General features: G+C 45.9%; 1 protein-coding gene across 3 annotated transcripts in view; it reads right to left on the minus strand.

Moving 5' to 3' along the window:
• MCCC2 (methylcrotonyl-CoA carboxylase subunit 2) overlaps positions 1 to 16,289 on the minus strand; it is a 61,709-nt gene that overhangs the window by 15,458 nt on the left and 29,962 nt on the right. For all 3 annotated transcript variants that reach the window (XM_046665631.1, XM_046665630.1, XM_046665629.1), the window contains exons 7-10: positions 11,461 to 11,574; positions 6,046 to 6,110; positions 1,801 to 1,900; positions 1,593 to 1,688 (exon numbers count right to left, since the gene is read on the minus strand). In XM_046665631.1, coding sequence (XP_046521587.1) covers positions 1,593 to 1,688; positions 1,801 to 1,900; positions 6,046 to 6,110; positions 11,461 to 11,574 — 375 coding nt within the window. The remainder of the gene's footprint in view (positions 1 to 1,592; positions 1,689 to 1,800; positions 1,901 to 6,045; positions 6,111 to 11,460; positions 11,575 to 16,289) is intronic.

Consider the following 16,289-nt stretch of genomic DNA (forward strand, 5'->3'; position numbering starts at 1 on the left):
TGCTCAGAGAGGGTCATGACCAGTACCGCTGACTAAGGAAACAAGGACTAGAGCCTGGGTTTCCACTCTATTCCAGGCAGTCCCACAGCTCCAGACACCAGTAAGACCTCCAGACGAGGCTTGCCTGCCGGACAGAAAAACTAATACATTATCATCACAACGAGGAACGTGAATCAGCAAAAGGCACGAGTCCAGGACGCTACTGAAGGCAGCGTGAGTCTGTCTTTATAGAAAGACCTCCATTAAAACGACAGGGAGCTACACCAAGGCCTGGATTTGTGTCTTTTGCTCATTTCTGACCCTGGTGCCTAAAACAATACCTTCCCGGAACAAGCATTCAATAAATACTGTTGAATACATGAAAAGAGTGGCTATGCTTAAAAGGGTGAATTTTTATCCTCTAGAAAACCGGGCTATTGAGAACAACCCATTTTTCAATGACATCAAATTTATAAGTACCATTCCTTCCTGTGCTTATAATTAATTGAAAAGTCAAACTAAAAGCCTAATTCTAAAATGCAGAGTTCACTGAGTCACCTAGCTAAAGTGAAGTACCAGTTGAAGTGCCATAGAAATCCAGGATTTAAGATTCTCTAACAGTAGTAGAATATTGCCTAAATAAATAATTGTACACATGCGTAAGCAGAATACCATATTCATTAATTCAAAAAAACATTTACAGAGTGCCTACCACGTCTCCAGGTACTCTTACAGGAATTAAGCCCCAGCCATGGAAAACGCTTCATGAAGAACTAAAGAATGGGGAAATGTTTATAATTTAAACTAGAAAAAGCAGAATTTTAAAAATATATATGTATATTTATATATGTGTATGTACCAGTTCAACTAGATAAAAATATACACACACATTAAGCCAAAACATGAAAATATTAACTGCTTTCTCCGGATGGTAGAATTGTAAGCAATTTTAGGTTTTCCTGTATTTTCTACATTTTGCACACTTAGTACACGATAGTTTTATAGTCAAGAGGAAAAGTAACTTAAAATATTAAGGCATAGAATCTGGTATTAATTTCCTAATTTAAAAATTATTCTGCCAGACATGGACACTGAACAAAATAAAAGACCACGTGCTCTCTGCACACACAGATGCTTGTCATGCAGACCTCAGCCTGTAGCCATAGCGACGTCCTCTACTGGAATCGGAAGCCCAAGCTTTGCTAATGTCAGATTGATCTAAAAGGGCCTGCTTTTTCCTTCAACAACTTACTGACATTTCATCCATTTCCTGAAATAAGAACACTGAAAAGAAACAGCTGAAAATTACGAAGTTGCCCTCCATCATTCCTAACGCCCACAGGGACACCGAGTCCTGCTTACGAACGCACCGGGCTCTGTCACCGTGCAGTGAAAGCTTTCCAATGAGCAGAGGCTTCCCCTCCCTCTCCTGCTATTTACTGGGCACCGAGGACGCCCACACCATGGAGAGGATCTTTCCCGAGGTGTCACTCTTCCCTGGGGTCCACCACGGCCCCGAGCATGAACACATCCATACAGACTTCAGCTTTGAACATGGAAACATGTGTGAAGAGACAGCGGCAAGTTTATAGCCCACAGCCCGCTGCACACACCTCTCGGACATCAAAGTTCCTCTTGAGGTTAGTGCCAACTATTCCATACAATTCATCAGCAGGAAACAGAGGGTCTTCAGAAGGTTCGACAGTCACCTGCAGAAATATAGAAAGATCATGCTAAGCAGTTTAAAGACACTGTTTCAAGGTAACATAAGCGAAAATGCTTCTCAGGAAAATAAAAGATAAAAGAACATATCCCACTCACATCCAATTTCTTCTGATAATTTAGATTTCTCACAATCTTCCTGGTCAAGTGCAGGGCGTGGTTATCATCCAGAGCGTAGTGGTCAGTGACTCCGGACTGTCTGCAGAGTAAAGTGCACTGAAACGGTCAGAGCAGGCAAAGGAAGATCACGCCCCGTCTCAGACCCCGCTACCGTCTCTCCTGCAAGGACAGGCTCTCGGTGGCTCGTGTCACCGTGCTCCTCCGGCCGGGAGTTCCCAAGGAGGAGCCAACACCAGGCCCACCCCTCTGCGGCCCTCTGATGCCTTTGCAAACGGCGGTCCCTTCAGCCTCTTTAATTTAATGTGCCCTTTTTCAACTGATCACACATTTTGTTGTTGTTGTTTTGTTTTGTTTTTTGGTTTTCTGTTTTTTTTTTTTTTGAGGAAGCTCAGCCCTGAGCTAACATCTGCCAATCCTCGTCTTTTTACTGAGGAAGACTGGCCCCGATCTAACATCCGTGCCCATCTTCCTCTACTTTATATGTGGGATGCCTGCCGCAGCATGGCTTGATGAGCGGTGCCATGTCCGCACCCGGGATCCGAACTGGTGGATCCTGGGCCGCCAAAGGAGAAGGTGTGCACTTAACCGCTGTGCCACCGGGCTGGCCCCAGATCACACACTTTAAATGCTTCCCACCAGCTACAACTGCTGACTGCTAGCCACACTGTAGAAATTCATAAGCAAACAGAAGAAGGACCTGCTTCCAAGTCCGTAAATATTTAAAGTCAAGTGCTTTCTTTTAAAAACTGCCTGGTACTTACCAAAACAGCAGGAAGGGGAAACCTCTGATGAGACTATCTTATATGTCTTTATGCCAAATTAACTACTACGGATGATTAATCAAAGAGATAGAAATACCCGGTTTGTGACCAGTAAATTTTATGACACTGTCCAAAAAAAGCCATCAGTACCTAACCACTTCCCGTGATTCTGAACAGGCTATCACCAGCAACAGCAGCTGGAAGTAACAGGGAGCGGGTCTGCACCAGACCTTCACTTGAGGCCGGAACTAGTCTCGTCTTCATTTGACACGTGGGGAAGGGAGGCCCAAGGAGGTTAGGCGGTTTGTCCAGCCACAGGGGTTTCAAAGTGAGACTAACGCAGGACGAATTCTGAACCCGCACCCTAACCTGACATACCGCCTGCAGCTTTGCACCACACAACTGTTTCCAGACAGTCAAACTTTGTAAACAACTACTGCTCCTCAAACACTACCTCCTTGCCTGGTCAGGAGCCTAGAGAAGTGGCGGGCCCCTGTGTCCTGAGCCCACGCGCCCGCTCCACCTGCACCCTCCTCCTCTCCAGGCTGAACCTCCACTCCACGCCTGGGGACGTCGGGAGAGCCAGAGAAGAGAGCCGCCCTCTGCTCACGGGTGGTGCTCCTGAGTCAGCATGCTGGGCACACTCGGGCAGAAACCCATGTTCTCCCCCGCCCCGCGCTCCTCTCTGCCCACCCCAGCTCCCTCCACTCCTTCCCTGAACCACTTTTCCTTTCGCCTCTGGCTGTAACACTGGAAGCATGCTACCACAGGTATTTTGGAATTGTTTTTCAGTTCATTCATTCATTTCTCTTATCTGCCTAATTAAATTGCAAATCCTTGAGGGCAGAGGCGAGGCCTGAAACTCTGCATTACTCACAACACAGCACACTCAATCCATCCACAGTAATCGCTCGAGGAGAAAGGAACAAATGAGACCCGAGGCGAGGCAGGGCCCTGGCCCGCCCTTCATCAGGCAGGGCAGTGCTCACGATGGGGCAGTGGGCAGGCCATGCCGTACTCCTCCCCCACTTTCTGCACCGTTCCCGCAGCGCCCGCGTCCCGGCGTGTCCATCTGGCAGAGCACCTGCCCGGCCACGGGGCTGGAGGATTACATCCACCTGCCGTTCACGTCCCAGGCCCTCTTCCACATCGACATCCACCCCAGCGAGCTCGGCTAGTCCCAGGGCTTCAAAGCCCACCTCCACGCTGAGGACGCCGAGCACATGTCCTCAGCACTGATCCAGGCTCCAGACTCAGAGTTAGCTGCCTCCTCAGCATCGCTGCTGGGATGTCTCAGGCATCTCTCACTTCTCAGGTCCAAAAGGAACGCTGGAGCCCCTGCCCCATCCCCAATCCACCCCTCCCCGTCTTCCCAGTCCAGGAAATGAAACCACCTCACGTCATCACCTTTGTCACCTCACCTTCCTGTGCCCCGTACAGGAAATCCACCACATCCAAGGCCCTCGATCCCACCTCTAAACGGAGCTCAGGCCCAGGCACTCGCCTTGTCTAAGTCACCAGCATCCCTCACCCACGCTGTGGACGCAGCCGCCCGACTTCCCACACAGATTCTGCCAGCACTCCAAGCCCTCTCCAGTCAGCAGCCAGAGGGATCTTTAGTGAAATATTTGATAACAGCACATCTCTGCTTAAAGCTCTTCCTGGGGGCCTGCCCTGTGGCCCAGTGGTTAAGTTCGGCGCCCTCTGCTTCAGTGGCCCAGGTTCAGTTCCCAGGGGCAGACCTACACCACTCATTGGCCATGCTGAGGCAGCGACCCACATACAAAATAGAGGAAGACTGGCACAGAAGTTAGTTCAGGGCGAATCTTCCTCAGCAGAAAAAGAAAAAAAAGAAAGCTGCTCATGATTTCCTAATTGCTCTTAAAAAAAAAAGTCTAAAACCTTTAATCACCAGTCATGATGATAAATAATAATAATGGTAGTTAACATTTATAGGTACTTATTTAAAGCAGGTATCATTTCAAATGATTTACACATATCACCTCATTCACTCTCATAAAATTCTAGGACACAGATGGTCTTCTTTATTTTTTTTTGGTGAGGAAGATTAGCCCTGAGATAACATCTGTTTCTGACCTTCCTCTATTTTATGCGGGACGCCGCCACAGACAAGTGTGACTTGATGAGCGGTGCTAGGTCCACACCCAGGATCCAAACATGTGAACCTTGGACTGCTGAAGCAGAGCCATGCGAACTTAACCACTGTGCCACCAGGCCAGCCCCAATGGTCTTCTTAATCTTAAACTCTAACCTAAAACTGTCAGACCAGTGATGTCAAGGGGCCACTCACACCCGACACACAAGAGCCAATGGTCCATCCCTCCCCGATTCCATGCTCAGTGGTGTCATCTTGGTAGTTTGAAATCAGCCATGGTGGGACAACTTACACCACAGAAACTAGCAGATGCCAGAGCAGGACGTTTTCCTCCGAGAGACCCTGCTGTTAAATGCTCACCTGCTGTGGAATTTAGCTGAGCTACTCCATGGTGTTGCTGCCTGCGCGTCCTTCTGTTTGGCCAAGTGGCCTGCAGGGACCTTAAACTGACACTGGCCCTTCATGCAAGCACGTGCCCCAGACAGCAGCCGTGGAGCCACAGCAAACGTAGGTCCTGATGTGACTTCGCAACAGCCCCTGGTGGCCACAGCCTCCCCTGCCTCCTAGCACTTGTGTGCCTTATAGACCCCTTAGATGAGACCCCATGGGGCTCACCTGAACCCTGCTCTTTGCATATGAATTGACCAATCTGGCCCTAGCCTGGGACCCCGAAGCACTCCACCCAAAGACCCTAACACAGGCCTGTGCCCCAGGTCCTGCCTCACTGCCTGCACTCGGCCCTGACCTCCCCACACGGCCCCTTGAGGCACTCACGTACTTCCTCCAGGACCTGTGGGTAATAAACTCCTGTATTTCCACCTCTGTGTGCTCTGGTCTGGACCGGGGCTCACCATTCGGCATCTGTGCGCCACTTAACAAATGCTAACTCAACAGTCATAACACCCTCACGCACTGGGTCAGACCTCCTGCTGGGCTCTCCCTAACTTCCCCTTCACAGGCCTTGTGGTGTGCGCACTATATTTATATAAGGTTTTGGTAACTGGCTGTTTATTGCCACCACCCTGACTAGAATGCAAGCTCCTTGACGTCAAAGGCAACGTCTATCGAATTATCCCGAATACCCAGAACGGTGCCTGGCACACAATTGGTGCTCGATGGATGTCTGCTAGAAAAACAAACGGCCTCTCAGTCCTTCTGGGAAAAGCTGATGTTCCAGCCTGGAAATGCACCCCTACAGTTCAAAGTGAACCCTCAAACAGCAGCTCGAGGACAGCACACTGTGGTTTGATCCGGCCAGTTCAGCACTTGGAAAAAATAATTTAAAACTTCTCTTAAACAAACCAACAAAGGGCCGTGAACCCTGGCAGGAGACGGCCGCTGCGGCACCTGCAGTGGAGGTCGGCGCCCCCCAGGTCCTCGGCTGACACCTCTTCTCCGGTCGCTGCTTTCACCTGTGATGGACGATAAAGGTCGGTGGTGAGACAGGCGATGCTCTCCCAACACGCACGCCCGGCCTCCTACGCCTGCCACTCTCCCTTCCACCAAGGTGAGGAACACCGTCTCCAGTGTACAGATGAACACCCGCACCCAGGGGCGCTAAGGAACTTGCCCAGCCCCCAAAGGGAACCAGGCGTCTCTGGCCAGAAAGCTCACCCTCCTCCCCGAGTCGTGCTGCCTCCACACGCAGGCTGAGCATTTGTCTGCGCACACGCCCGCCCACTGCCTGGGCGCCTCCCACTCACCCACCTGGGGAGTCCCGACTCATCCTTCAAGCCCCCCCTCACATCACCTTTCCCTGACCCCTGGGCCTTGTCACCATTCACAGAGCAACACCTGCTCATCCGTGGCCCAGGGGGTCTCCAGCAAGACCGTTGCAGGCTGCATCTCAGTACCCTGCTCGTGTCTCTGCGGCCCCTCGCTGTGAGTGCCCTGAGGGCACGAACTGTGATCTGCTCACATCTAAACACTCAGTAAACGTACTGAAGTAATGCCCTTTTTTCACCTATACTGAAAAATGCCAGTTACTGATCACAAACCCTTACAGGTGTAATACCTTTAAGATGGGGAAAAAACCTCCAAGATTACCTACAACAAAGATTCAGCAGATTATGACCAAAAACAAAGAAACCTCAAGCAATATATTGAGGACTTAATTATAGCCTGAGAAATTCTAACAGGAAAAAGACAGAAAAATCATTCAGTGCCAAATGCCAAGCTGATCCCTTAGCAATTGCTTATTGATTCACACTGCTTAGGGTTGACTGATTTCTTTCTTTTTTCAAATAGGAAAAGCTTTTATTAGAATAATGAACATTAATCTGAAATACAGCATAGAAGTTCCTTATTCACTACATCAAAAGCTCTGTCTTAAATAAAATATTATTCTACAGGGAGAGGTAATTAAAATTTCCACCTCCAATTATTCCACCCCCAGAACTAAATTCTTGGTTCTCTTCTTCCCAAAAAATTCAGTGTAAAACAGCACTCAGTCCAGACAATATAAGAGGTGTCTGGATATTTAAAGTTGTAAAAAGGAATAAACAACTGATAGACTATATTCATTTTCAGGGAACTGACGATATCAACGGAAAGCAGGACTTGTCATTGGTCAGCAGACGTCCACAGCGTGTTTGATGCTGTGATAGGTGCAAAGACGACAAAAGTCCTAGAGAAAATTACAACAGCTCCTCCTCCTAAATAACAAGTTCAGAAGATAAACAAAAAGTCCTTCAAATCTTGTCTTATTACCATGCTTTTTTCAACCACTTTAAGCCACTGAAAGCTAAAGCAACTCAACCCCACACCGTTTGTGAAACCTACAAAACCTTTTCTCACTTTTCAGTAAAACAAGCATCAAAAATTAGAATTCTCAAGCAGATGAGGCGGCTGCTGCCTTTTCTGCCTGTGAATATGGTTCTCCCCACAACTGCAGGCTTCTCGGGCCACTGAGCTGCTTCCACGGCACAGGCTCCGTCGGAGCCAACGGGTGGACATCGTAACTGCCGACCTCTACACAGAATCTCCTCTCGAGAACAGCCAGCCTGAGTCTCTTTTACGACGCCGCCTATATCCCCAAGAGATGTTTTCACATTTCAGTCACATCTTCACTCATTCTCTAATGAAAAACAAACAACTCCTCAGAAAGCTAGTTCCCTTTACTATACAAAGGTAAATTCTGAGTGACTTTCCCTCTCATTAACCAACAGTAGCTAGAGAAATAGAGAACAATAAACCCTGCCGGCTTCGGGAACGATGTCTTGAGACAGCACATCTGAAATGGCAGCTCTTCAGCTTACCTCTCCACAATAAAAGTTATTAAAAATTAATGCAATCATTTGGAAAATACACTTATTTCACATGAAAGCATATGCTCTTTTTAACATATGCTTTTAAACAAATTTGTGTTAATAATCCAGAACCAAAGATGATTCTTCGACAGACTTTTGAAGTAATAAACTTACTTTTTGAGATATAATTCATAAACCATAAAATTCACCATTTAAAAGCATACACTTCAGTGATTTTTAGCTCATTCACGAGGATGTGCAACCATCACCACTACCTGCATCCCCAGAACGCTCATCACTCGCCAAAGACCCCCACTCACCTGCAGTCACTTCCCACTCTGCCTCCTCCTGGGCCCTGGAAACCACTAATGAACTTCTGCCTCTAGGAACTTGCCTACTCTAAATATTTCAGAGAAACAGAGTTACACAATACGTGTCCTTTTGTGTCTGGCATAATGTTTTCAAGGGTCATCCATGTTATGGTATCTGTCAGAACTTCATTCCTTTTTTATGGCTGAATAATATCCTGCTGTACGGACATTATAGTTTTATAATTTCCTTGACGTTCTTCTTTTCACCTACTTCACATTCTTGGATTTTACTTAAATAATGGGACATTTTGTTGCAAGGTGTAGTAATTACTTGTGTCTTCGCCCACCCTCTCTTTATCACGTTGAAGTCCAGGAGCGCGCTGTGACATATGCATGGCAGAGTAATGAAGCATTACTGAAAATCCCTAGGATGGAGCTGAGCAAAGAGGAGGCGAGGAAGAGCCCAGGATGACATGCTCCAGTCCTCAGAGCCCGCATCACGGGCAGGTGGCAGTGAGGTCACGCAGGGTCCCACTCTCAGAAGGGCCCTGTGTTTGGAGCCTAACGCTCAGTGGCCGTCCTCGTGAAGCTCACTGATTTTATCTCCGAATGTGTGTTCTGTAAGGGGAGTCTGATGAACAACGGAGCATGTGCGCTGGAGTCTGGAGCCCCAGCCCTTGTGCGGTCAGCCTCCCACCACCTCCCTGAGATGAGTTCTCAGCTACCTGCATCCCTGCTGGCTGGGCCCTGGGCCCTGACTACCTCCTCCTGCTGCCCCAAGGAGCAGCCGTGACATCTGCCTGCTGGGGGCCAGGCATGGGCACAGGGAGGACGGGGGTCAGGCGTGCACCCCACAGTTCTCAGGACGGAGCACGGCAGCGCCATCACTCGCCTGGGCTGGCTGCGCTGAGCTGTGTTCAACAACAGGTGACTCGTGGGGGTGGGGTGGGAGCTAAGGGCTAGCCTCTCACCCACTGCCCCTCCGGGGACCGAGCACACCCTGGCACGGAGGCTCATGCCCTCGGGGCCATGTGTCCACTGGGGTTGGGATGGCAGGTCTGCTGGAAAGAGAGACGCCTGGGGAGGGGAGTATCCCATGCTTGAGGGTACATGTCACTAAACAGCAAATAAAAAACACCAAGACGGGTAAAGGGACCACAGAAGAAAGGAAAATGTTTTCTACTTTAGTACCTTTAATAGCACTTTTTTCCTACTCTTTGAACAAGAGGTCCCATATTTTCGTTTTGCACGGGGGTCAGCAAATCATGTGGCTGGCCCACCAGGGATGCTCACAGGCTGCTGGGATTCGAATTTGACAGCATCTCTCACAGCTATTCTACCTCACCTGTTCTTATTTTTTTATTTTTGAAAAACTTAACCTCTTTGAGAAGGTAATGCTTTCGCCGGCTCAGAAGGCAGAGGTCTCTCTCCCAGGCTGTTCCCTCTCCTCTGCATTTAAACAACCCTTACTGTGTCTTTTCCAGTTTATGTAAATGCAAGCTTACAAATGTACAATTCCCCCCATTTTACACACAAGTTAACCTCCTGTGTGTAATTATCTACTCGTAATTGACCTTGAGTCAAACAACAGTACAGCCGAGGTAGAAGAAAAAATAGATAAAGGTTTTTACTTCAGCCACATCCACACAATGGGGAAAGAACAGTCCTCTCCAGAAACGATCCTGCGACAGGAGCAGATCCACATGCAGGAGGATGCTGGAGCCTCCTAAACCACAGCCCAGCTGGACTCAAAACGGACCACAGACCTCGGGGAAGAGCTAAAATTCTAAAACTCTCAGAAGAAAACAAGGATTAAATCTTTGTGACCTTGGAGTAGGCAACGCCTTAGCAGACATGACACCAAAACCACAAGCAAAAAGAGAAAAAACTGGACTCTATCATAAATCGGACTTTATCAAAATTAAACTTTCATGCTTCAAGGGAAGATATCATCAAAAAAATGACAAGACAACCCATGGAATGAAAGAAAATATCTGCAAATCATATATCTGATAAGACATTTGTGTCCAGAACATACAAAGAATTTTTACAACTCAATAAAAAGACAAATAGCCCAATAAAAAATGGGCAAAGGATCTCAATAAACGTTTCTCCAAAAAAGATATACGAATGGCCAACAAGCACATGACAAGATGCTCAATATCATCAGCTATTAGGGAAATGCAAATCAAAACCACAATGAGGTACTACTTCATACCTACTAGGATGGCGATAATCAAAGACAGACACACAATAACAAGTGTTGGTGAGGATGTGGAGAAACAAGGACCCTCACACACTGGCGGTGGGAACAGAACATATGCTCTGGACAGTTTGGCAGTTCCTCAAAATGTTAAACACAGAGTTACCACATGACCCAGCATGGTACTCAGAGGTATGTATATATCCAGTAAAAATTAAAACATATGTCTACCCAAAAATCTGTACATGAATGCTCATGGCAGCATTATTCATAATAGCCAAAAAGTAGAAACAGCCCAAATGTCTGTCAATGATAAATGGATAAAAACTGCAGCCTATCCATATAATGGGATATTCTTCAGCCATAAAAGGAGTTAAGTGATTCCTCAAAAAATTAAACATAGAATTACCATATTATCCAGCAATTCCACTTGTGAGTATACACCCAAAAGAAGTGAAAGCAGGGACTCAAATAGATATTTGTACGCTCATGTTCACAGCAGCACTATTCACAATAGGCCAAAAGTGGAAGCAACCCAAAAGTCCATTGCTGGGTGAATGGATAAACAAAATGTGGTATATACATACAACGGAATATAATCCAGCCTTAAGAAGGAAGGAAATTCTGACACAGGCTGAAACATGGCCGAATCTTAAGGACATTATGCTAAGTGAAATATGCCAGTCACAAAAGGACAAGTACTGTATGATTCCGCTCCTAGGAGATACGTAGAGTAGTTAAATCCACAGAGACAGGAGAACTGAGGTTGTCAAGGGTGGTGGAGGTGGGGGGAATAGGGAGTTAGTGTTCAATGGGGACAGAGTTTCAGCTGGGGAAGATGAGAACGTTCTGGAGATGGGATGGCTGCACAATGAAGTGAATATACTTAACACCACAGAACGATAATAACTTAAAAATAGTTAGGATGACAAATTTAATTATGTATATTTTACTTCAATCAATCAATCAATCAATCAATCCATCAAGACTATGTTCTTACCAAGGGGGGTCCTCCCAAGAAAATGGTACCCTGCTTGCGGACGATGATGTTTTCGTCAGCCATTGCAGGCACGTAAGCACCTCCTGCCGTACAGGAGCCCATGACCACCGCTATCTGGAACCCAAGCACACAGGAGACCCATGAGCACAGCCATCAGTGGATCACACAGCCTCTGGGTCAGTCCCCAAACACCGCAGGACCAGGAGGTGCTACTAACCGGTCCCTGTACTTCATTTTACAAACGGAGGCTCTAAACGGCTGGAATGGTTTCCTGACTTCCTGTATCAAAGCGTTCTGAAGGGCTTCCGCGGCCCTTTTACAAAGTGTACGGACAATCTCCCTGTCAGAGAGAAGACTGGCCAAACAGACCATTAGCCTGAGCAACTAATGGAGAAAAGAAACTCAATCCACCATAAATTAGCAACACTGTATTAAAAGGATAACTTTTAAATCTCATAATAACAAGTTCTCTAAATAATTGCCACTTACCTCAAAGGAATAGTGAAATAATTCTTCAAATGAGTGTTGTTTATATTTTGTTACCCGAATATGATACATTCTAAACATAAAACCAATGTGAGCCCCCCAGTCTAAAATCCTGCTCAGAAGAGAGTCGACCGTGTTGAAGCTGGGGATGCAGTCATGACAGCTCACAGTACTATCTTCTCTGCTTTTGTGTGTGTTTGAAATTCTCCACAATAAAAGCTTAAAATCCTTGCTTAGAGATTAGTACAACATAAAGAACAAGAAACACAGGTTTGGCTGATTACCCCTGAATTGGAATAAATAATATCACAAAGAAGAATAAGAGAAGTATGCAGGGGATATTTCCTTAAATTATCATATGAAAGCAGTTTTTCCTACTAATTCCAATATTCCACCAGTTTTCCTTATAGTCATACAAATATGTTTTAGAAAAAAAGATGCCACACTAGTATTAATACAAAAATGGAAGGCAGCACGAGTTAACATTTTTCCATCTAAATGGCTGTCATGAAAAGCATTTTTCTCTATTTCCTGTATGTTATTAAAAATGGCTGCAACATTTCTCTGTCAACATATCACAGAAGTGTTTACCACCTATTACTTCTGCTTATCAATCACTGGAAAGTTTGTTTTCAAAATACCTGTGGCTGGAAAAACTCAAGGAGGCAGAAGGGAACATGAGCTCAGCAGGGTTCATCACAGTGAAAACACGCAAATAACCCACATGGCCATCAACACGATATTTTGAACCGATAAAAGAACTGTGGATAAACACATTTAAAAACCTGAGGCAAAAAATAACGAATGAAATGTTAAGACTTCCCAACTGAGTGGAGGGCACATGAGCATCTGTTCTGTTACTCTCTGTACTTTCTGCATGTTTGAAATAGTTTATGGGCTTTTTCTCTAAGGTTCTGTCAGGAGCAAAGCACACGATTTTACCTTATCAGCCTGTTCTCTGTACCTGAACACCAGATTCAGCCCCACAGATTTCAGTATCAAAAAAGCCAAGGAAGTAGAGAAGAGTCACAATGACACAGGAATTTAAAAGGGGACAATTTCCAAAAGACAGACCTACGGAGCTAAAGGGTCAGAGCAGGGCTCCATGAAAACAGCAGGCACAAGCGAGAGGGACAGAACTGTCAGCCAGCTCCAGAGACCACGGAGGGAGTACAGGAGACAGAGAAAGGGAAAAAATTTTGTCACGATGCAGTAAGACAAAAATGAGGGAAATGGAACCGAACGCCACCATGCCATCTCAGGGGAGAAAAGAGCTGCCAGTTCAGCAGGAAAGCCTCAGCAGCAGGGAGCTGGCACGTTGTCGGCACATCCACATGAAGGAATTCTACCGCGTTCCCAAGGGCACTTCAGAGGCCTCTTCTCCTCAGCACTTCCCACACCAAGGACACCGACACTCCGTTCCTTGAACACCACCCAGTAACGGCCCCAGTAATCCCTGACTCCTGGGTCCACGTCCGTGTGACCCTGTCCCCGTGAATGTGTGCTGGTGCCGCGCTTCTCAGAAAGAGAACGTGGCAACGTCACCACGCTCAGGGGACAAGAGACTGTCTTCCATCTTGCTGGACCTCTCTCTCTCCTTCTCTCTCACTCACCAAGAGAAAGATATGAATAGACTTTGAAACCATTGTGCTAACTCAAAGAAGCCGGTCACAGGAGACCGCGTATCATATGATTCCATTTATAGGAAACGTCCAGAACAGGCAAATCCAGAGAGACAGAAAGCAGACGAGTGGTTGTCGGGGCCAGGGACACTGGATAGAAATGGGGAGTGACTGCTAATGGGTGTGGCATTTCCATCTGGGGTGATGAAAATGTCCTAAAGCTGACTCGACTCTGTGAATGTCCTAAAGACCACTGAATCGTATGTATTAAATGGGTAAATTGTATAGTACATGAATTTTATCTTAATAAAGCTATTACAAAACTTTTTTTTTTTATTAATGTTATGATAGATTACAACCTTGTGAGATTTCAGTTGTACATTTTTGTTAGTCATGCTGTGGGTACACCTCTTCCCCCTTTGTGCCCTCCCCTCACCCGCCCTTTTCCCTGGTAACCACCGATCAGATCTCCTTGTCAATATACTAACTTCCACCTATGAGTGGAGTCATATAGAGTTCATCTTTCTCTGACTGGCTTATTTCGCTTAACATAATACCCTCAAGGTCCATCCACGTTGCTGCGAATGGGCCAATTTTGTCTTTTTTTATGGCTGAGTAGTATTCCATTGTGTATATATACCACATCTTCTTTATCCAATCATCAGTTTCTGGGCATGTAGGTTGGTTCCACGTCTTGGCTATTGTAAATAATGCTGCGATGAACATAGGGGTGCAACGGACTCTTGAGATTTCTGATTTCAGGTTCTTAGGATAGATACCCAGTAATGGGATGGCTGGGTCATAGGGTAGTTCTATTTTTAACTTTTTGAGAAATCTCCATACTGTTTTCCATAGTGGCTGTACCAGTTTGCATTCCCACCAACAGTGTATGAGGGTTCCTTTTTCTCCACAACCTCTCCAACATCTGTCGCTCTTGGTTTTGGATGTTTTTGCCAATCTAACGGGTGTAAGGTGATATCTTAGTGTAGTTTTGATTTGCATTTCCCTGATGATTAGCAATGATGAACATCTTTTCATGTGTCTATTGGCCATATTCATATCTTCTTTTGAGAAATATCTGTTCATGTCCTCTGCCCATTTTTTGATCGGGTTGTTTGTTTTTTTGTTGTTAAGCAGTGTGAGTTCTTTGTATATTATGGAGATTAACCCTTTGTCGGATAAGTGGCTTGTAAATATTTTTTCCCAATTAGTGAGCTGTTTTTTTGTTTCAATCCTGTTTTCCCTTGCCTTGAAGAAGCTCTTTAGTCTGATGAAGTCCCATTTGTTTATTCTTTCTATTGTTTCCCTCAACTGAGGAGTTATAGTGTCCGAAAAGATTCTTTTGAAACTGATGTCAAAGAGTGTACTGCCTATATTCTCTTCCAAAAGACTTATTGTCTCAGGCCTAATCTTTAAGTCTTTGATCCATTTTGAGTTTATTTTGGTGTGTGGTGAAAAAGAATGGTCAATTTTCAATCTTTTGCATGTGGCTGTCCAGTTTTCCCAGCACCATTTGTTGAAGAGACTTTCTTTTCTCCATTGTAGGCCCTCTGCTCCTTTGTCGAAGATTAGCTGTCCATAGATGTGTGGTTTTATCTCTGGGCTTTCAATTCTGTTCCATTGATCTGTGGACCTTATTACAAAACTTTTTTAAAAAAGCAAGAGTAGAGTTACTCCATATACAAGAATCACAATTCCCAAATGTTCATCAGTGAGAGAGACAGGCCAGTGCCTGTGCTGTATGGCCCTGGGCTTCCTGTGCTCTGTGAAAGGACGTGAGACGCACAGCACAGACTGCTCTGACCACACTAGAGTCACAGGGGTGGCCTGTGCCAGGAGAGCTGTCACAGTGACACTCACCTGCATCAGGACAAAGTAGGACTCCCAAGAATCACAAAAGAAGCTGTGGGCCCCCACCCCGTCACCGTGAGGTGCCCAGTGACATGGATGCACTGAGATCCTCCTGCAGGGTGAGCAGATGTGTGATTTGAAGTCTTGAATCCAGAGCAAGACTTGAAGACAGAGCAAGAGGAAGGAGAGGGAAGCAACAAGAGGGCTAAGAATGCCATGTGTCTGACAGTCACGATACTTGGCATCACCCCATAGAAGGCACAAGCAAAAGTTTTGAGTAAAAAGAAATGAGATGCTACAAAACAGAAGGAATGGTCTTAAAAAACTTCAGACAAAATTTCATTACCCTGCAGGTCTTGCCTGAACAAACAGACTGGTTCTCATTGCACCGAAAACAAATTACATATTGTGGGTCAGCAGCCTGCCCTACAGGAAGGGCCTCCGAGACGGAGTCAGGAGGTTTTACTCCCAATTCTGAAAAGCTGTGTGAACTTAGACCTCCATTCTTCCAATGAAAAATTGCAGCAGACTATCCAGCTCAAAGGCACACTGTGATAAATGTAATCCAACTTGAAGGGGAAAGTTTCGCCTCCTTGAGGGAAAAGCCATTAAAAATATAATAATACTTTTAAATCTCTCATCTTTTTCAATTCACAGTAATTGCAGGGAGCAAATATTGCCTGTATCACATTTTTTTCTTCCTTTACCTGAAGAGCTGCCACTAAAAAATAAAAGCCACGATACACATATATCAACTGAACAGCCGTCCAGAATCTAAGAACATTATCAACCACGCTGACTGATCACACCGCTGAATCTAGAATACTTGTGCACATCTCCTTAGACAGCTGAAAGGTACACAGGAAACAA

Source organism: Equus quagga, chromosome 7 (assembly GCF_021613505.1).
Source record: "Equus quagga isolate Etosha38 chromosome 7, UCLA_HA_Equagga_1.0, whole genome shotgun sequence".
Classification (NCBI taxonomy): Eukaryota; Metazoa; Chordata; class Mammalia; order Perissodactyla; family Equidae; genus Equus; species Equus quagga.